Source organism: Sturnira hondurensis, unplaced genomic scaffold (assembly GCF_014824575.4).
Source record: "Sturnira hondurensis isolate 20B ecotype Veracruz unplaced genomic scaffold, ASM1482457v3 Scaffold0004136, whole genome shotgun sequence".
Classification (NCBI taxonomy): domain Eukaryota; kingdom Metazoa; phylum Chordata; class Mammalia; order Chiroptera; family Phyllostomidae; genus Sturnira; species Sturnira hondurensis.
This window is the reverse complement of record NW_028076767.1, coordinates 43487537-43510727: the sequence shown is the minus strand read 5'-3', so window position 1 is coordinate 43510727 and position 23191 is coordinate 43487537. Positions and strand designations below refer to the sequence as shown.

Genomic DNA, 23191 nt, shown 5'->3' with positions numbered 1-23191 from the left:
CAGTCTAAGGTTAGCACCCTCAAAGAGAAGGAAAAGATATTAGACATTATCAACTATGGGTTTTGATATCATGTGTTGAAATCAGGATTTTTAAATGCCAAAAATTTCTATTGAACTTGGTGGTAATTTATGAATAAATGTAAAAGGGCATGAAAAATGATGTTTCTCTGACTTCACATTTCATTAGTCTTCTAGTTCACTTTCTCAGCCACTTCTATTATCTCAAAGTTAGGTGGCAGCAGTTATTCTGTTGGGAAATTCCTACCTCTTGTTTCTTTTATCCATTCTTCATCAGTTTATTTCTCAGGCTTTTGGATTATGGGAATTTTACTTTATATGTCTGCAGATGGCTCTAATAAATATAATTTTATGTATTGTTCAGTGTGTTTTTAGTACTGGCTGTATTTTGCAGCCAAGTGTTAATTGATGTTAGACTAAAGTGACACCTTCGGCAAGGAGTTCTATGTCACTGATAACAGCTCGAGCTTTCATATAATATAGAGGCTGTGGTCCGACATTCCTAGGACAGCATTTCATAGAACCCCTTCTGGTTTAACAAAGCCTATGTTTGTTGCTGTTCATTGCTTTGTACAAAGTAAATCTTTGTGGCCTCTTTCTTTGCATACACATAATAATGTTTAAATCCCAAAGTCTTTCTTTATATTTCTAAAATGAAGAATTCCTCTAGTTCAAGTCAACTGATTGTTTTTATTGATAAATTGTATAGGCAATAAAGTATAGAAATCATTTGTTGTATTTAAATATTATCGCAGTTTTAGTCGTACATTATCACTTATATGAGAAACAAATATTTTGACAAAAATGGTAGCACTGACTGTATTGTGCTTAACTTTTTAATAGGGATATAAGCATCATACAGTACTGTACATAATTATTTTATAGGAATGCCATTGTGACAAAGTACCTTTTATTCTAGTAATGACTAGATTTCACTTAGGTGGAAAACATCCCAATAGACAAACCTAAAGCAAACTCTATAAAGACAAACTCTATATTTATTTAGGATCAATATTCTCCAAAAACTTAGTTTAGGTAAATCCTTTGAAGATAAAATATTTTTTCTGGGAAAAGTCTATTTCTTCCTAAAGACAGAAGTCTTTAGCTACTTTCTAAAGCAGATGACATGTAAGCCCAAGGCAGTGCTTAACCCATAAATTACATAAGGGTCACATTTTGGAAACTTTAGCTATTTCATATCCCAGTGGAATAGTCTTTGGCTTTCTTACCGAAAGGCTTATGTGTTGACTCATTTCCTTTACCAATATGACAATTTCCTGCACACATTTAATGCTTTGGGCAAGATTATAATATGTTAACTAAGATGTCTTTACTAATGTTTTTTTTCATTAGGAAATTTTAATTTTAGACTATTTTTATAGTCTAGCTTGTTATCATCAAAAAATAATGTATTATTTGTGTTGTTGAATGCTTGCCTGTTCTTATCCATTATTGTACAATATTAGTTTCCCATAATCTGAAAATACTGTCTTTTAACTAATGTGGGTTGCGTGTTTCCATCTTTAACTGTATTATGCTTGTTGCATGCACTAGAGCATTGAGTGATACCTGGTGTTTTTTCATACTAACCAGAACATGTGGTTTTTAATCGTAAACAGTACTTTAGCTATTCATAGATTGTATTTGCTTGACTAACTTATGGCCTTTTCTGCTAATGCTTCATGGTTGCCCTACAACCATTTAGGACGCTGCATTGGGATACAGATCCATCAGTTCTTCAGCTTCACTCAGATTCCGATTTGGGGTATTGAATAGATTTATTACCTTCCCTTTTTTATAATTAATTTGATTCTTTGTGAAACTGTCCTAAGTTTATTTTGCTTAAATTTGTAATATGCAGTATATATTAGCAAAAGAGTTATATTTTACTGTGACACCTCATTTATCCTCTATCATTTAGTGAAAAAAACATTCTATGTGTCCAGTTTTCTAGGTACCCTAAATCTGCCCATTTAAGTGTCCAGATACCTTTTTTTATTTCTGTATTTTTATGTAAGTTTTTAAAAGATGTATTACAAACTTCCCGGACTTTTAATATATATTCTCCATGTAATCAACCATTTTCTGGGTTACTCACTATGAATATTTATTTTTCTGTATTGAAATTCACTGATGATTTCTAATGTTTTGAGAGGAATAGAGCTGTTGGTCTCTGTACTGTGGTCCCAGAGTGCTATTGATTTATTAATGTATTAGTTCAGTTTTTCAACTCTATTTTTTATTCTAGTCCCCAATGCCAAATGTAAATATTTTCTGCTGCCCCTGTGCCTGACAGATGCTATTTTCTCTTGCTAATTTGCAGCTTATAAAACATATAACCAATAATTTTAAAGTTACGTCTAAAGTAAGAATAAAATAAGCCTTGAATTGCAAGTAATAAAAGCATAGAAGCTTCTTGTTCATTAGCTGGAAGGCCTCTCTATTGGCTGATCTGAGGCTCCCCTATCCCAAATTGCTTCCTTATTCTCAGTAAAAATGGCTCTTGGATAAGTGAGGTATTACCTCCCTACTTCTACTTTTAAATCTTAGAATATTTTGTTCTAATACTTTGATTTTTGTCTATTAGATCCTATGTATACTCAAGTTAGTAACTTGTACTAATGTTGTTTGTTGCCTTGATCATATTTCCCAGATATGTGAGTGCTTCCCTTTTCATGTGGTTCACATCTTAAAAATCAGAATATAATGTTTCTTACTCAATTTTTATTCTTAGAACACTAGATTTTTTAAATGTACTTATATTTTCTCATTTAATTTTTTGATTATGCTTTTTTCTTTCTTTAAGGCTAAGATATTCATAAAGTAAAAAAATGCATTAATAATTTCTTACATCCTACATTGAGGACCTTAGAGAAAATTAAATTTTTTAATGTACTAATTTTATTATACTTTTTAATACAGGATTTTGAAAAGGATATTAATATAAGAAAAATGTTATATATTACCAATGACATATATGTATATTTCAGATACCTTTTTGATATTTTGGAAGTTATAGCAATGTCTTGATTAGATCCTTTAAGACAGCTTCATAATTGAGAACTTTTTTGGGAGTTTGAATGCATATTTTATCTGGTTTGGAATTTAAACATCTGATATAATAACCAAGAAAAAAATCCCCCAAATATCTAATAAAATATATTTTTCAACTTTTTTCTGTTTGTCAAATAAGAATACTTTTCCTTTATTTAGAATAGAAATGACTTTAGTCATTTAGTCAGTTTTATGGTATTCAGAAAATCTGTTGCTTTAGTTTAGATAGAAAGTACCGGCACTGTAGTTTGTCCGTATATGAATTGAGGACAACATATATACCATGCAGATACTAGCAATGTAAGTTTAAATATTTTATTTTAAAGTCTAAACTGACTGTATGGTTCTCAATTTCCTCTAATTATAAGTAGAAAAAAATGGTTTTTGGCAGAAACTTATTTTTCAGTCTTAAAAGTCAAGGGAACGGAACATGATCTGAGTGAGATCCGTATTCTCTGACTTTCAAAACAGTCCAGAATGGCATCCCTGCTAAAAAACGTTCTCATAGCTGACCATATTGAGCAGACCACTCTGAAATTCCTGTCCTCTTGCTCTATCATTACCCAGACATTTGCTCTAAGAATAAATTATTTGCCTTTTTAAGGTGAAAAATAAATACCTTGAATAATTCGGAAATATCTTTTGTTTTTGCTACAATCTAATTCTTTTGTTAAGATAAAGCCAATTGCTTGTTCCTCTAAAATTTCTTGAGTAAAACAGGGATTTAAATTACAATGTTGGATACACAATGTTTAATTCTTTTCCAAAATAACATGGTTTGATGTAGTCAAATGTGTCATTTGTTGTATTTTAAAACATTTGTGTTGACTTTATTTAGACGAGGACCTATTAAACTTGGAATGGCTAAAATTACACAAGTTGATTTTCCTCCTCGAGAAATCGTGACATATACCAAGGAAACTCAGACTCCAGTTATGGCTCAACCCAAAGAAGGTGAATCTCTGTCCTTAATATGATTGTCATTAATTCCTCCCCTTCATTTTTAAATAAGTGGATTCTTTCTCTTTTTTCCTTATGTTTGTTTGTTTTTATTTTTTGGCATATTTTCTTGGGGTAAAACACCATAAAATTAATGCTTGCAGGGGTGTCCAACCTTTTGGCATTCTGGGCCACACTGGAAGAAGAGTTGTCTTGGGCCACACATAAAATATACAAACACTGACGAAAACTGGTGAACAAATTAAGGTTTTAAGTAAATGTTCAGTTTTGTGTTGGGCTGCGTTCATAGCCTGGGCCTCTGGTTGGACACCCCTGCTGAGTTTCTGTACTTATGTAGTTGTCTTACAGAGTTTTAAAACATTTTCTTTTAAAAGTTAATCAAGTATAAGCTGTATGTGTGGTTTAGTTTTGTTGACATAAATTTAACTCTGTCTTCATTTTGTCATTAATATGTACAGTTTTAGAAGCAGATTTGCTTAGGAATGTTCTATTTCTCAGTCGTTGAACATAATTCTTCCCTACAAGAGCATGTATGCCACAGTGAATGAAATCATCTAAATATTTTCTGTAGCACATACTATATTCTAATATGTTGTAATGCTATAATTATTTTCCATATTAATGAATGAATCGTGATCTAATTCTTAAATTTCCTCTTTTATGATCAAAGGGCTGTACTGTGTTGATTATATAGCAGCCTTTAATCTGTATGTAATGAAGGGAAATATACACACACACAATATTGAATGTGGAGTACTTTAATTTTTTAAAGCAGAAGGAGTTACCATTTTTACATTGGGGACTAATTTTTTAATCTCATCAGATAGTAACTAAATTCAAGCATAAATTTAATAGATATGATAGTTCTTGTTTTTCCCAGTGAGGCTAAATTTATATCATATATATATATATATAAGAGGTTTACATAAAATTCCTACTACAAAGGTACACTTTCTTGTCTAAAGCCACAAGGTCATATATGTATTTGAAATCAGAATTTTTCAGATTTCAGAAAAGTGGTAAAGTGTATGTGCCATATATTGAATATAAACACTGTGGCAACATTATGGGCATTAATATTTGGGTGGCAAAAGATATAAATATTCAAAGAAACTCAGATAAATAATATTATAAACAGCTTTACCTCTGCTTACATCAGGGTTTACCACCAAATGAGTTATGGGTTTTAGAGCTGTTGATATTTTGAAATTGTGGGACCCTAATAAATTTTCCTTTTAGCAGTCTGTGCGTAAAGAACATTTTCTTCTTCTTAGCCAGGAAAAGTTATTCCTATTTAACAATAGAATATCAAACATAAAAACTATCAAATGTTTTTATATAACTACTTTACGAGTTTTTGACTTAGTAATGATCATCACATGCACTTTTAACAATTCTCCTTTTTCTGCCCACCAAGAGAAATGACATTAAATACCTTAAATGTTTTCTTGTACCCAAAGGAGTTGACATTACCATACATACATGCTTTGAAAACTTTGAGGAAATCAGGGTAACATTTTTATCCAAGTATTTTTTTACGTGACCATGTAAGTGTTTGTTTCTGTGGATACATTTTTTTTTTCATTCCCGCTGCTCTTTTGGTTGGTAAGATACCTTTCACAGGTGCAAAATACTCATCCTAGAAAAAAAATGAATTATGGTAAACTTGTTTGAAATATAAGCAATTTAAAAAAGGGAAATAGAAAAGATAGTGTTGAACTATGTACTGCAGGATTCCATAATTTCCAGAATGTATTATTTTATTAGGTAGTATATTAATTTAAGTATTACAATATCTGTCTTTTGAAGCTACATTATGACATGTGTTTGCTCAGAAAGTGCACCAAAATTGCCAGAATGTGGTTTTAAAAGTAAATTAGGCTTTTTTCTCTCTGTCTAATAATTTGGAGATTGACTTTTTTGTTATACCATTATACTTATGAAATACATTTTAGATTGTTTGAAATCTAAAGTGTTATGAAGCTATTTTGGATAATGCCTATTGTAATATACCTGTAACTATATTCAGTTTAAGTGAAGACTTTCACTTTTAAAAATAATTTTTTCTAATTATAATAAGTATATAATAGAGAATTTAGAAAATACAGAAAGGATATAAAGAAGAAATGTCCATGATACCACTGTGTAATAGCCATTGTTCATATTTTGTTTTTAGCCAGTTTTCTATGATACATATTTTTATAAATATACATGGTTTTATATCCTTCTTGAAATTTTCATTTTTAATTGCTTATTTTTGAGATGCATATACATTTTAAAATATAAATGTATAACTTACTGCCTCTGAACTAATTTGATGTATACCTGCATATTTAAGATGGCGTATTTCAAATTTTTTTCCCATTGTATTTTGCAAGTAATTAAAAAATTAGAACAATCATGATTTGTTAGATAAGCTGATGTCCCAAAAGTACATGATAAACTGTATTCTTTTCAGTTTGAAATTATTTGGAACAAGGCTTTAGCTTCATCATACTTCATCTTATTTGACAAATTTTTCATGAAATAGAGACTGTTTCTTCTTTAGTGCTGTGCCTGGTCCAAATAGTTCCTGGTCTATAATGAGTATTCAATAAATACTTGCTGAAGGAAGTAATTACTTTTACCTCCTCAGGAGAATGATTTTGTTTACTTGAGATGTTTATTTTCGTGTGTTTATTCTGGAAGCAAGTAGGGGGAAAATAGGTTGTTTTCAAGTGTTAATGCTACAATATAATTATTGATAAAGTTGGGTGAAAAGTATGATTAGTCTTAGTTCTTGGTTTTAATGACTATCTTGTATTGTAATCTTACTTGTTCTGAGACCCTTAAATGAAATCATTACAGATTCTGCTTTATGGCCTTCCTGAATTCCATGATGACATGCTGGGTAGATGCAAACATGTGCTGTTATTTTGTGTTCTATGTATCCCATCTGAATGCTTTGAACAAAATTGAACTATTAGCATCTTTCAAATATATATATATGTATATATACTTTTAGCTATTCATTTGTGGCAGTTCATGAAACTTCATGTTTACATTGATTACTGAAAGTTTTAACAGCATAGCATCTACTACATGTCAGGGATGGTGTGAAGCACTTTACGTTACTTCTGATGCTCTCACCAAAACCCTTAGAGTTAAGTATTGGTACTGTTTGTGTGCGTGAAGAAGCGGAAGCTGAAAGAGAGAAATTATCAAGGGTCTCAAAGCTAGTAGCTAAGATTCTAAATCAAGTCCGACTGATTCCAAAATGTGCTCTCTCTCATGCTGCCACTGTAGCAGCACTGTCCTGCTTTTATGACAACCGGTGGTAAGAAATTCCACTAATATTACAGTGCAGTACAAACATGGATACAGATGACTAACTGAACAAAGATTTTATGAAGTAGCACCTTCCCTGTCCTTGCTGTATTTCACTTTTTTAAATGTTGACCATGTGAACTTAATTTATTGGTTTAGATCTGTAGTTTGAAAAATACTTCATTATAGTTCACTTATTTATTGTTATATGCATCAGGATAATGTTGTTTTATAGTGATTACCTAAGAATAATGAATAAACAGCTTTGCTCTTTCATGGTATTAAGTAGAATTTTTCTTATTTTCACTGATAGGAGGTAAAAGTGACAAGATGGCTGAACTGAGCCTAGTTTTTAATCAGCACCATTGAGGCAGAAATACCTTTAAAATTTATCTGAGGACTAGACTTAGTTATTAATTTTACAAAGGTCCATATTTATTCATTTGCAACCTAATAAGTATTCATTGGTTCTACAGGTTTATTGAGTATATGATATATATGAAGGCACTGGATTGTCTTTTCTTTGGTGTTTTTAGTTTCAGGTTGAGGTATGTAACTGAAGGAGAGGAAGAAATATATCCCGATACCGTGTGGCCATCCTTAGCCTTTGGAACTATTTATAAAAATTAGATAATTTTCTTTCTATATCATTATAATTATTTTCATGTCTAGGGCTCTTCCATTAAGTTTCTTTTCTCAATTTGTAGAAGTTTTTAGAAAGAAGGGAAAGAAAAAAACCCTGAAATTAAGTTTATATAATGAAAACACTTGTACTTATCCATCGCTTTAATACAGTGGTTCTCAGACTTAGCCTGGCTGGTTCCCATTGAAGAATTATGTAACAAATTCCAAAACTCACCATGAGACAAAATTGCACAAATCACAATTTCAGTGTAACAGACAATAAATTAAACCTGGGTAGGCAGTGTAATCAGTGCAGAAGTAAAGTGAGTTACCAAATTGAAGATAAAAATTGGTCATAGATTTAACTCTTATCTTTCTCTCATTTTCTTACATGGCATGAACCTATTCTTTTAAAAGGCAGTAGTTTTTATTCTGTCTTGTTTTTTCTTTTTCTCCATTCTATCCATCTTCTTGCTTTCAAGTTTACTGTGTAAGTTGGTGGTACTGTTTCGGAACTGAGGTTCTTTGCTGTCTTAAAGTGCCTACTGTGAATGAAATTGACTAGGAACACGCGAGCTCAGTCCATTTTGTTCTCTGCAGGTAAAAAGCTTCTCATGGCAGGAGCACGGTGCCCACAGTTATACTCCTGGAAAAGTTACTTTTTCCCCTTCCTTACCTTTTTACAGTTTTTAACTTTTTTGAAAAATGGCATTTTTATTATTCACCTCTCAGTATGGATTTTTGTTGCTATTTTTAGAAACTTTTTTTAAGAGGAAGAAATCCTAAAGGTTATGTACTAATCATCTTGTTTACAACTGAGGCCTCGGGAAATTGGTTGATGAGCCTGTGGTCACAATGTGGAGAGAATATCAGGGCTACCTGCCTTTTCATTTCTAGTAAAGTGTTATATTTTATACCATTCAATTTTATTATCTGAGCAGATTTTGCCATTACTTTTGGTGTTGGTTTAGTAGCCAGGTGTCTTTATTCAGGTACATGGTAATTAGCATTTATAATGTGTAGGAAAGTATTGTATGTAAATAGCTTTTAATTTTTTATTCAATGATCTTAACATCTGGAATTAACACTTCCTAAGAAAACTAAATTCGTGGGCCTGTGGTTAATGCTAACCTTGTTTAAATGTTTTTTAAAAATTCTGGAATATAATAACATAAAAAAGTTAGTTTTAACCCTCAGAGAATCTGTGAGTATATAAATATAAATGAAAGTTTAAGCATTTGTTCTTAATCTAAATTGAAAGACTTTAATCAGCATACCCAAAATTATGAGAAATGGCCTCAGAGAAATGGAATATTTATGAGAGCATAGATCATAGGGTCTGTGTAAATTATGTCAGTACTGCCTAAATAAAATCTGAATTTTATGTGAAAAGACCATGTAGGAGAGACATATTCTGCAATAAAGTAAATAGTAAGGGTATTACTCCTTTTTATATGTTCCCCAAATTAGCATTAGATCTGTATTTAAAATATCTTCAGACTAAAAAGTCTGCTATTGAAGATCTAAATTATGAAGGAAATTCAAGTGACCCTGCATCTTACTCTATGTGTTTTAAAAAATGAAAGGAATGGATTCCCTTGGTAACATTCATGAAGCTTTGTCCCAATATAAATTTTCTCTTTTTTAAGCTTTTATTTATTTATTTTTAGAGAGAGGGGAAGGGAGGGCGAAGGAGCAGGAGAAAAACACCAATGTGAAAGAGAATATTGATGGGTTGCCTCTCAAATACAGTCTCCAGGACGGAACCTACAACCCAGGGATGTGCTCTGACCCAGAATTGAACTGATGACCTTTTGCTTCATGGGATGATGCTCTGCCAACTGATCCACACTGGTCAGGGCCCAGTATAAAGTCGCTTAATAATGATTTTAAAGAATAGGGTATAAGAAGATGAAATTATGGACAAATGGATTGAAATGAAGTAATTCAAATGGTGTTGATCCAAGAAGGGATTATTTTAAAAATATTAACAGAAAATTATTCATATCTAACCTGTATTTGTAAATTAATGATTGCAGCATTTCCCACTAATATTCTCATGTTCTGAAATATGTTTATAAAGTTACTCATGTTGAATTTTTGTAAATTAAAGTATTTTTTGTATGCAACAAATTTCCTGATTTTTAAAACTCAGTGGCAACTTTCTTTGTACCATGAATAATCAGACTACTTTTTAAATTAGGTATTCTTCATTGGATTAAACTTCAACTAGGGTACACCATAATAATGAAACTATTTATAAACAACAAATATATTTTTAAACAACATTAATGGACTAATGATGGGATTTGTTTTTTACTTCATATTGAAAATTAATCATGATAAGTGATAGATTAAAAATTATCATTGAGCCCTGGCTGGCATAGCTCAGTGAATTGAGCACGGGCCTGCGAACCAAAGGATCGCGGTTTGATTCCCAGTCAGGGCACATGCCTGGGTTGGAAGCCAGTTCTCAGCAGGGGACACATGAGAGGCAACCATACATTGATATTTCTCTCCCTCTCTACTTCCCTTCCCCTCTAAAGATAAATAAATAAAAATCTTTAAAAAACTTATCATTGGTTAGTGAGCATTTTCCAGGCTTTTGCATGTTACCTGTTAAATGAGTTGTAATATTTTAAAATAATTCAAAGTGTACTTTGTAGCTTATTCTTATCTTAGAATTCTCTTAAATATAATATGAAATAAAGAGGAGAAAACTTGCTCTTAAGACTCCCTTCAGTTTAACAAAAGCCACCCATTTCACAGGTGATTTAACTTTGATTAACCCACTGCATTGTAACAGATTATTCTGACAACTGAAATTTCATTCTTTGGTGTTATTTCTAGGTGCAGTTTAATTTACAGAACAGCTTTTCTTTCCATCTCACCAAAATACATCACAATTTTGATGTTAACTCAGAGTAAAAAATTCATTGGTTCATTAAACCTAGTCTTAGCATTCATTGACAAGAGATTTGTCATTTTAAAAGTAACTGCTACTTTTATGCATTCTTTACTGCTCAGTTTATAACCTTAGATTCCCTGTCAGAGAAAGCATGGAGTTAACCACTTAGCATATTGCAATGAATATTCATCAATAAATTGATGTGACATGGCAGTCCCATTTTTTAGTCTTCCTGCTCTGTTGTAGTCTTTTTCACTTTTAAATATATTATAGCTTATCATGTAATAGGGACTAGCTTAGAAAATCTTTAGAATTGTAATATTTTGGTCACATTAATAGTCCTTTGGTAGCTATTGTATTAGTCTTTAATAAGGGAAATATATTTATTTTAGGAACATTCTCTAATCTGATGTTACTGATGTTAAGCATTTTTGCCAAATATTTGGTGTATATATAGGTAATTGCTTAAGATTGTCTTTATAATAAAAATATTGTTTTGCATTTCATAAGAATAGATCATTTATTTTTATGTGCCTTGAAATTTTATTAAGCTTAATCATTTTTATGAAGCTTGGGTTTAAATACCTATCATAATTTTTAAATGAGTTTTTAATGTGGAAAGGGTTGTATGCACATTTTTTTCTGAAATTAAATCCTGAAAATATGTGTTTAAGTAGTTAATACTTATCATTCAACAACTAAAATAATCTATATAGGCAAATAGACATGGCAGATGCCACATAATATGCAGATATAGATCACTGTCTAACATACTTCATCTACATTTTAAATTTTAAAAGAAAAAGAGTATCCATAAACAAGATCTTTTCTGTTAAGTACGTAGATTATGAGGTCACTTAGCACTAAAGTACTGACCATATGCATTATGACAGGAATTTGACACCTGTCATTGGAAATGGTACTTAGAAGCCGTATAATGCAACAAAGTTAAAGGAGAATATGATGTGGGTAGGAGGCTGTAATTTATAATTCATAGTGCTCAAGAATGACCTGTCCAGTGTGATTCAAAATCCCTGTCTTTGATTTTAGGATTTACATACGGTGAATGCTACTAGTAAACAAAATTGATTAGGATAATTGATAGTATTAGCAGAAAATGGATATATATGTATGTGTGTGTATTTACATGTATATTCCCATATTTAATTTTTAATTGAAGTAGCTATCCTAAAAGTCAACTTTTAAGTTAAATGTAATTAAATTATTTTATTACATTACACCTGCAGGTGACTTTATGGTAGGATTTTGTTCTAATATTTGAGCAGTAGAGTATAGAATTGTTACCAGTTATACCATTTTCAGATTAATAATTTGTTGTATATGAGAATTCACCTAAAAAAGGAGTACTGTCTTTCTGTTTCTCTGTGTGATTATATTGTCCCCAAAAAGCTTTCATTTTTTAAGTAGCACAAAAGCTGTAATTGGCATGCTTTGTAAGGAAGTGTCAATGTGCAAGAGAGTGGCGATCACTAAGAATTCTTTTACGTGTTCTTTCCCCTTTGCACCACCGCCTCCTCAGCGGGGTCACTGAGATCACTAGCTTTTCTTGAAATGGCCATTTTCACTGGCAGGTGCATTATACCCTGTATTTTCAGATTGTTTTTCCATTCTGAATGTTTGGCAGGTTGATTGCTCTGGCTGCATTGACGGAGAAAGGGCTGACAAATGCGGTTGGGCTGGCTGAAAAGACAGTGATTACTGTTTTCCTTTGTGGCTGATTGAGGCCCTTGAAAGGAAAAATTTTAACCTTCACCATTTGGTTCAAAAGTATGAGCATATATTGAAATCATTCGTGCCATTTATCCTAGTTCTGTAAACTTGTCAGAACATAAAAATCACTCTATTTCAAGTAATGTAGGATTGGCATACGTCATTATCATTTTGATTAAGTTGGAGGTTGTATCATTGTGTGCATTATACAGTGTCATTTAAAGCTTTCTTTCCTACAGCTACAGTTATATTTTTATTGCTTATACCATAGAGTTAGAAAGATTTTCATAGCTCTCCAAACCTAACACTATGTGTGTGGTTTGGCAGCTGGTGTGGCCTACAAGCTGCATTTTGTTTGCAGGGTAAAGGCTTATCTGTAGGCCTCCTGGAGTGTGGGTAATTGCACGGCTCGCCATTGGGGAGAGACAGGATTGGAAGCAGTCAAGCGGAAGAATGTTATGCCATCCCATTGCCACCATGTAGCAGAAAGACACAATCCCAGCAGTGCCATCTGGTTGTTGCTATCTAGTCAGCTGGCCTGGCTGCTGGGACCGTGACTTGGCAGCTGGTTCCCATCCTTGGCCATTCTTTTGTGTATGTCGTATGTATGTATGTTTTAGATAATTTTGAACATGGGTCAGGGAAATGACTATAACTAACAAGTAAAGTTCCCTTATTGAATAGGCTCTCATTACTTGAGATGTACTCTGCTGTAGATGCCTGCTGCTATTCCCTTATAGACAAATGACACATCTGTTTAGGCAATAAAAATAAGTGTTTGCTCCATGAAAATCCATCTCAGTATGTAGTGAAAGAGAAGATAGGGAGAGTTGTATGTTCTGTAACATTTTAAAATAAGTGCTTTTAAGGTATTTCCTGGTTTGGGAATATAAGAGGACATTCATAAGAAAAGAAGGTCTTATTATAAATGTATGAAATTTCAATATATATTTTTATTCAAGTTAAGAAAATATTATTTTTAAGTGCTTATTGCCACATTATATAACAGTAGATAATGAAACATGCATTTAAAATGACAGAATAGAAAATGTGGTCTCATAGCTATTATCTTTAAAATCTGCCTCTCAAATAGCAACCTGAGAGTTAATGTAAGCTGTCTTTATGCCATATGAAGACCCATTAGACACTGATGGTTTCAGATCACAAGTAAGCAGCCAGCTCTGTAGGCTATTTTAGACATTTGATTTTCTTCATTCTACAGCATTAATGTGTCAGCATGCTACATAAAACTATGCAGGAGTAGCATGTTGTTCTTTCTGGAATGATAAATGCTTGCAAGCTTTTAGAGATTTCCATAAGGAATTTGTCCTGGTTGCTTATATATCTTATTTCAGTTTCTGTAGCTACAGAATTCAGTATGAGTGTTGATGAGATACCACATAGGTATGTATAAAAACCAGGGGGTTTTACTTAATTTTTCTTCAGAATTTGTTAGCAAAATTTGTATTATTTGTCCTTGTTCTGTCTTATCAGTGCTTTCCTCTTGCTTTTATGTAAAGAATTGTTATACTTTCTGCACAATACCTCAAAATTAGCCATTACTTTCATAAAAGTAATTTTTGTTCTATTTATTCAGATGAAGAAGAAGAAGATGATGTAGTGACTCCTAAACCACCTATTGAACCCGAAGAAGAGAAAACTTTAAAGAAAGATGAAGAAAATGATAGTAAAGGTATCTTAAAGAATTTAACTTGAAAAAAAAGTTGTTGATTCCTATTAAGATTTATTATTTATGTATGAAAGTAGAATAAAATGCTCTAAATCAAAGAGGTGAAGCAGATTACAAAAGAATGTGTGATATTCATTGATCCAAACTAATGGTTAGTTGACCTGATTTGGCTCACATGTATCAGACATCAGAAAAACGTTTGTTTTCCAGCTCCCCCTCATGAGCTGACTGAAGAAGAAAAGCAACAAATCTTGCACACTGAGGAATTTTTAAGTTTCTTTGACCATTCCACAAGAATTGTAGAAAGAGCTCTTTCTGAGCAGATTAACATCTTCTTTGACTACAGTGGAAGAGATTTGGAAGACAAAGAAGGGTAAGGTTTGATTGCTAAAATTATGGCTTCAGAATGTTAAATTACTTTAAGACTAAGAGCAAGAAGTTATAACACCATCTCTTTTTGGATGTGGTTTTTTTTCTGTAGAGAGATTCAAGCAGGTGCAAAACTGTCATTAAATCGACAGTTTTTTGATGAACGTTGGTCAAAGCATCGGGTTGTTAGTTGTTTGGACTGGTCATCTCAGGTAAATAATAATGACACTAGTTGCTATTAACTTATTTTTTCTTGTTTTCCTCCTTTATTTGTTTTAATTTATTGAATTTATTGGTGTGACATTGGTTAATAAAATTATAGGTTTCAGGTGTACACTTCTATAATACATCATCTGCTTATTGTACTTTGTGTTCACCACCCCAAGTCAAGTCTCCGCCACCATTTATCCCCCTTTACCCTCTTCTGCCTCCTCGCACTCCCACCTCCCTCTGGTAATCACCACACTGTTGCCTGTGTCTGTGAGTTTCCCTTCACCTTTTATTTTAATTATGGAAACTTTGTTATCATATTCATTGTGTCTTATGTACTATGGAAGAAAGGATTGGAAACATTACTTACATTTAAAAGTCATGATTTTATTTATGCCACAGCCCAGTTTTACTCATTTCAGTTGCTCTCAAAATCATTTGATAAAATTGCAACACATATATTAATGAAGTTAAGTAATAAAACATTTCTGATTCGTATAAAAAGCATTTTAAGTAGCTATGTCAAAGCATTTGAAATAACTAACTTTACTGATTCAAGGTTGTACTTACTAATGTTGCAGTGAGCGTTACTCTAGAGATATCTTTTTTGATGAAGTGTTAGGTATTTGTATTTCCAGAATAATTTGATAGACAATTGAGTAACTAGGAATATAAAAGCAGTTCTTATTATCACAGCATTTTTTTCTACTTGATTTTTGTGAGCAGTATCCGGAATTACTCGTGGCTTCCTATAACAACAATGAGGATGCTCCTCATGAACCTGATGGTGTGGCCCTTGTGTGGAATATGAAATATAAAAAAACTACCCCAGAGTATGTGTTTCACTGCCAGGTAAAATGGTCTTTTAACAGTCTGCACCAAGTTAGAAATTCATTAATGAATTTAGACGAGTGCCTTTTTTCTTTTCTTGTCAACATGATGATTTCATTGGGTTGGCATTTGCTAAACCACCCCATATTTGCAAGCAGATGTTAACAGAAAACTGAAGACTTCTCAGCTCCACATGATCTGCCTTTTGTAGTGTTTCTGACATCTCTTATAATGTTTAATCACACCTAAAGTTCTTTGCACTTGTGATTTTCTGTTATTGTGATTGATTATATAAAAGAAATCTTTTATAGAATGTCTTTTCTACAGGGAGTTTTTCAGGAACTAAAAATACAATTAGACTGTTGGCCCACTGAATATACAATTAGACTGTTGGCCCACTGAATTACTTATACATGGCCTGAGGAGTTGGAACTAGATAGTTTTAAGTAGAAACATATGTTTGAAGTAGGAAACAGATGCAGAGTTTTAAAGTAAGTTTAGTGGAAGGTTAGAATTTGCAAGCCTGTGTTGGTTGCATACGTTATAATATTTTAATAATGTAATAACTCTGAAGAAACACTGAACTGAACTAAAACTAGTGTCTGTCCTGTTGTCAGGCCGTCGTTAGGGGCTGGTGCAGAGCCAGTCATCTTTGACTCAACTCTGTGATCCAGTAAAATCACTGTTTGCTTCCTTCATAAGTTACTTAAACATTTGTGTAAGTAATCATTCCATCTGACTTTTTAGCAAAAACTATTCTAAAATAAGTATATATTTTTTTATTCTGGAACAAACAAAAATTCCAAATGAAGTTATTATTTTCATAACCTCTATACCTTACAATAAAGAGGAAAATAGATTGGACAGATTTATTTTTATAACTTGTCAGGCTTCTACCATTTTAATCTTAAGTGTACAAATATTACTTATTTGCAGTCAGCTGTGATGTCTGCTACATTTGCAAAATTTCATCCAAATCTGGTTGTTGGTGGTACATACTCAGGCCAGATTGTGCTGTGGGATAACCGCAGCAATAAGAGAACTCCAGTGCAGAGAACTCCGCTGTCAGCTGCTGCACACACAGTAAGTAGAGAGGTTATTTCCATTAGACTTCTGGGAATTAAATACTTAGCAGTGTCCATCAGAGTCATCTCAGACTGTGTTTCCTTTGATGTATGAATTCCTCATCGTTTAGCAACCAGGAGCAAAGGCTTTCTTCTGTATTTTTGGAAATTTATTTTATTAGAAACTCATCTCCCTCCTGAGGCAACCTTTTGTTAATCAACAGAATAGCATTAAACTTCACTTTAAAAATGCCATGATGATGTTTTGATATGAAATAATACCTGTGATTATGGAGTAAAACATTGTCTTAGTTTTTGGTAAAATAATCTCAGAAAGCCTTAATATTTCTTTCTTCAGCATCCTGTATATTGTGTAAATGTTGTTGGAACACAAAATGCTCACAATCTGATTAGTATCTCTACTGATGGAAAAATTTGCTCCTGGAGTCTGGACATGCTTTCCCATCCACAGGTAGGCTCATCCATGGAACACTTTGAAATTTTGAGGCAATTGTTTTTATTGTTCAAGTTTATGTAAACCCCAGCTTATATTTTTCAGAATGTTTTATAATGGTATTATGGTGACAGTTTATAAACCTAACCATGTATTAAATATATGGATTGCTTATTACATATATATTTTTCAACCTGGTTCATTGAATCAAAGACAATCTATATAAGTATATAATAAAAGAATTATTTATAAGCCAATTAACACTAGAATTTTTTTTAAAAAAATTACAAGTTTGCAAACTAATTGCCTTCATTTTTCTGTGCAGGATAGCATGGAGTTGGTTCATAAGCAGTCAAAGGCGGTGGCTGTGACATCCATGTCCTTCCCTGTCGGAGATGTCAACAACTTTGTTGTGGGCAGTGAAGAAGGCTCTGTGTACACAGCGTGCCGCCATGGCAGGTACACATGAACCAGAATCCACAGTTATTTAAAATCCTCCATTAAATAATCTCGTTGAAACAAATTGCCCCTTGTTTAAGTAGAAATCTATCCCCGAGCACTATTATTTGTGACAAATTATTTGAGGTCAGGTATATAAAACTTGAACAAATCCTTTTTAAAAAATAAAGGGTTATTCTGGGTGCTGATGTGTCCTGAATGTTGAGGGCTGTGGCATGCTGTGGTTTGCATGTGTGCGTGTGCTCCCAGAAGTCAGTAGTAGGACATGACATTCAGCAATTACAAGCACAGTGTGCATGTGCCATATACTGACCTTTAGAATTGTAAATAAAATTTTCAGCCATTTTCCCATTTTATTTGGACTTTGAGCTTTCGTCTGTTCTCCTAATAATTGTACAGTAATGTCACGGACGCATTTTAAATTGACGAGTATTTCTCCTGCTGTTCAATCTGTTTTGAAATTGTCTGGCTATACCTTATCAATTGCTTCCTTAAAAAGAATTGAATGTCCAGTTTTCATCTCAAATACAGATCTCCTTCCCTTCAAAGCTTTTGATGTGAAAGTAGCTCAGATTTTCTCTCTTACATTTGTATCTATTTCACCACCTCAGGTATCAAACTTTTGAGTTCTGTAGTCAACAGCATGATGTTTATGATTCAGAATGTACTTACTGCTTTAGTTGTCAAACAGAGTAACACTCAATTTGAGTTATTCTGATGTGTTATGAGTACAAAGTTAAGTTTGTTGAAATTACATTAGAAAGTCTAATATGTAAACTGTAAAAATAATGTCTTTGTAAGTGGTCATCTTACGATAGATTTCTCTAACATTTTCACTTTTATGAAATAGCAAAGCTGGAATCAGCGAGATGTTTGAGGGACATCAAGGACCAATCACTGGCATCCATTGTCATGCAGCTGTTGGAGCAGTAGACTTTTCACATCTTTTTGTTACTTCGTCATTTGACTGGACAGTGAAACTTTGGACAACTAAGGTACCTAAAAACACACGTCTGCTCATTTGCTTAGGTTTCTGACACAAGGTGGTGCTCTAATACTACATAGGAAAGATGAAAAGCTTTCTAATAGCTTAGCATGATTAACTGATAGGTCAAATCTGCTAAGAAGTTAGAAACCAAATGAACTATTACTGGAAGTTATAGTTTTCATAGAGGTGTGCTGACAAATATGGTAACCCCACACATGGAGCCAAAGACCAGTTTTCCCCACCAATTCAGGCTTTTCGAGCATAGAACTATCTATCCTGCACTGAGTTGGAGAAAAAGCCCCTGAGTATCTCACATAGTGCCTCACATAGCTGTCACAGCACAAAAATCATACATTTTTCTCTTTGGAGAGCTTTTAGAGGCTTGTTCAGAACCACAGTGTCTCACTGAGCTGATGGAAAGTGGAGAAAAGACAGATAAAAATTGATACACACTAAGTCCTGTATGGTAAGGCTATACATAATAAACTTGAATCATTAAGAAAGTGTGTAAAGTAATGGGTGCTTATATATTTTTGTTTTCCACAGTAAATCATTTAATAGGGGCTTGGGTTTTGTTTTTTTGTTTTGGTTTTAATAAGCTTTAGTTATTCAAAAACCCCACTAGTGCTTCCTGATTCTCCAGCAATTCCAGATACATGTGATATGGCCCTGCCTCACTGAGAGTCTCATGGCAAATCCAGCTTGGGAATGTTACTTTCTGTGATAGGCCTTGTAATTTCATTTCACTCTAGTTTATTTTCAAGATTTTATTTATTTTTAGAGACAGGAAGGGAGGGAGAAAGAAAGGGAAAGAAACATTGATGTGAGAGAGAAACGTTGATTGGCTGCCTCTCGTAAGCCACCCAACCAGGGACCAAACCTGCAACCCAGGCATTTGCCCTGACCAGGAGTTGAACTAGCAACCTTTCACTTTGCGGGATGACGCCCAACCAGCAGAGACATACCTGTCAGGGCTGACTCTATTTTAAAATTAAAAGCCTTGTCTGTGCTGTCTTAACTTTTCTGCAGTGTTACATTGTTGCTTGGGAAAGCTGTATCCTTGGAATAGCAGGTTATATTTGAATTAAGTTAAATTTTAAGGTATACTTTTCATGTTTGCATCTGCCCTATCCTAAACATTGACCTTTTAAATAATTCACTGTGAGACAAAGTTCAGAGACCTTACTTGATTCTTCCTTTTTTTTTTTTTTTTTTTTTTTTTTTTTTTTTTTTTTTTTTTTTTTTTTTTTTTTGATTCTTCTATCTTTTTTGAGAAAACACAGTAGTCTTGGCCCTGGCTGGTGTAGCTCAGCGGATTGAGCGCGGGCCTGCGACTCAGACGATCCCGGTTCGATTCTCAGTCAGGGCACATGCCTGGGTTGCAGGCCAGTTCCCTGCAGGCCAGCTCCCAGCAGGGGACGCACGAAAGGCAACCATACATGGATGTTTCTCTCCCTCTCTCCTTCCCTTCCCCTCTAAAGATAAATAAATTAAATTAAAAAAAAAAAAAGAAAACACAGTAGTCTTAAGAGATGTTCTTTGCTTACAGTGAACTTATATTTGTTAATCAAATATGGGCTTCAGAAAACTGGGATGAGCTCACTGTTCACTATCATCCTTTTCTGATGCTTTCTTTTTTTTTTAAAGATTTTATTTATTTACTTTTATTTACTTTTAGAGGGGGGAAGGAAGGGAGAAAGAGAGGGGAAGAGAGGGAGAAAGAGAGAGAGAGAAACATTAATGTGTGGCTGCCTCTCACATAGCCCCCACTGGGGACCTGGCCTGCAACCCAGGCATGTGCCCTGACTGGGAATTGAACCTGCAACCCTTTGGTTCACAACCTGTGCTCAATCCACTGAGCTACACCAGCTAGGACTGTGATGCTTTCTTTCAGTCTAGTATCAAGTGAGTTAGAAGACTTGATCACATCTAAAAGCTTGCCTTTTAAAATCAAGCATTTTCAGGTTTGGCATTATCAGGCAGAAAAACAGTACTTACCTTACATCTAATGAAGAAAACATATAGAAAAGTGGTTAACTCAGTGTCTAGCATGTAATAGGCACTTACCAATGTTCAGTTTCTCCTTTTTCCCCTTCATGGGAATCAGACAGCACCTGAATGCAGTGGTCTATTTTCTTTCTTGGATCATTCTTGAAATTTTGTTCTTTTTTTTTTTAAAGATTTTATTTATTTATCTTCAGAGGGGAAGGGAAGGAGAATAGGAGAGAAATATCAATGTATGGTTGCCTCTTGTGAGTCCCCTGCTGGGAACTGGCCTGCAACCCAGGCATGTGCCCTGACTGGGAATCAAACCACGATAGTGTGGTTCGCAGGCCCGCACTCAATCCACTGAGCTACACCAGCCAGGGCAGAAATTTTGTTCTTTTAATGAGTCCTATAGGACGGAAAAACCCCCAAAACTCAGAATTTATTTATAAAAAATTGTGTATTCTTACATGTTTAGAACTTCAGTAACCTTCCAAGTACTCTCCATTTGATGCGATAACCTATCAAGACATTTTTTCCACTGTTTTACCTCTTCCACATTAGCAAAATGTTTCCTTTTGAAGACTCTTTTCATCTAGGGAAACAAAAAAAAAGTCAAGATGAGGTTGGGTGAACAGGGGAGGGTGGGCCATAAAGACCATGCTGGTTTTGGTATGAAACTGCTGAATACTCAGTGTGGTGTGGGCAGGTGCGCTCGTAAATCACCCATCATGAAATGGGAAAACACATTGAAAGAGTCTTCAAAAAATTCGCCAAAGCTGAACACAGCCTCTCACAACAATGCCAGCTGGCACACTGATACAGGTGGGTTCCTAGAACACTCACTTAGTGGGGGAAGCTTGTACTATGAGGGGACCACCCTCCAGAAGATAATTTGTTTTTTGTGGGGTCCCCCTTTGTAGAATGGAAAAGAGAAAGAAGACTCCCAGAAAGAAATGCATAATCCAGCTAGTAAAACTGAAGGAAGATACAGGACTGGAAAGATAAAGCCAACTGTCTTTCTACAGGCTGCGAGTAGCAATTGTCCTTTATATAGACGTAGAAGACATTACGTCTTTCTTAGTTTTTTGGCTAGCTTCTTTTTTAGTAATTGAAAATAATCTCTGTAGATTTATTATTTTAATATCTCAGGGCTTCAGTTTGCTAGCCTTCTGTTAGCTTTAAATTTGAAGCTTTTATTCTGACATATATTACTAATAGGACTGGAAAATGAAGGGTTCATCTCACCTAAACAAGAACAGAATTTGTATCTGTGAAAGCAGACTAATTGATGCTTGCTTTTGTGGTACTGCATGGTTGATTGGTGGTTGACTTTTTTGTTCTTATATTTTGCTTTATTATAACATAAAACTCTCTTTGAATGACAGGTAGGCATATCTCTTTCTGGGCTAGGCATTGCTTCCTTCTGTAAGCTTCATAAAGAAGACTTATTTATTCATTCAATGATTATATATACCTCTCCCCTGCTTCCTGCATATATGTACCTCTCAAATGTTAGTGGCCAAAGGACTGGCCAACATAGAACAAGGTGTTTTTATACATGCCCAAGGATCTTCTAAAACTTTGTCAGAAGAATTACTTTTTATTCTAACTGTTCTGTACACACACAGTTCCGCATGAAGGCTGGAACAGCAACAATCTGCTGAGTAAAATTTTTTTCTTTGGCAATATGTAGCTCCCAGTGGCATTGTTTTGTTGTTGTTGTTTTAAGATTTTATTTATTTAATTTTACAGAGAGGGTCAGGCAAGAAGAGAGGGAGAGAAATATTGATGTGAGAGAAAAACATCACCTGGTTGCCTCTCTTACGTACCCTGAACAGGGCATATGTACCACGAACAGGGACCAAACCTGCAACCTAGCCATGTGCCCTGATGGGAATCAAACCCATGACCTTTCACTTTGCAGGATAATGTCCAGCCAACTCAGCCACACTAGGCAGGGCCTCAGTGTTGTTGTTATGATCTTAGATTTATACTTCAAGGCTAGTTGTATTGCTATTGTTCATTTCTGCCCTGCCCAACAACCTGATGGTACCTGTGTGCTCTGTAACACAATGGTTATGAGTAATGGGCAGGTAAAGTTTTTACATCCTCTTTTTAAAAACATTGTTTCAATTTTATTTTAAGCTTTTTAAACCAGTATCTTTACATTTATGAATTTAACAGACTTTTTAAATGTTTTTCTTCTTTGTCTCTACTTTTAAATGTTTTTGGACCCTGGGAATTGAGTCCCCATAAACTGGAAGAATGAATCATTAGATATTGCTGCATCTTTGTGTCCTTTTAAAGATCAGGCCCTGCCCCTGTAGCAAAACAAGAGACCTTCTTTTCCTCCCTTTCTGTAAGTCCTCTAAAAAGTCCATAGAAACATCAGTTTGGCACTGCCTCAAATTTAAAATAATCTACTTTTGTAGTCTGCTTCTAAATTTTGCCTAGTTAGGAATTTACAACTCAGTGTAAGAGTTCTGGATTATCAAATTGTTTTCAGTACTTGTTTGAACTTAGTGACTTTTACTAA

At 33.8% G+C, this 23191-nt stretch overlaps 1 protein-coding gene across 6 annotated transcripts in view; it reads left to right on the top strand.

Annotated features, from left to right (window-relative positions):
• The window catches only part of DYNC1I2 (dynein cytoplasmic 1 intermediate chain 2), a 52634-nt gene that overhangs the window by 19635 nt on the left and 9808 nt on the right, over positions 1-23191 (top strand). For 3 of the 6 annotated variants that reach the window (XM_037044463.1, XM_037044462.1, XM_037044466.1), the window contains exons 5-14: positions 1724-1783; positions 3911-4026; positions 14199-14294; positions 14502-14664; positions 14773-14872; positions 15597-15722; positions 16638-16784; positions 17124-17237; positions 17545-17678; positions 18529-18673. In XM_037044463.1, coding sequence (XP_036900358.1) covers positions 1724-1783; positions 3911-4026; positions 14199-14294; positions 14502-14664; positions 14773-14872; positions 15597-15722; positions 16638-16784; positions 17124-17237; positions 17545-17678; positions 18529-18673 — 1201 coding nt within the window. The remainder of the gene's footprint in view (positions 1-1723; positions 1784-3910; positions 4027-14198; positions 14295-14501; positions 14665-14772; positions 14873-15596; positions 15723-16637; positions 16785-17123; positions 17238-17544; positions 17679-18528; positions 18674-23191) is intronic. The other 3 variants (XM_037044465.1, XM_037044464.1, XM_037044467.1) reach the window with 1 other exon arrangement.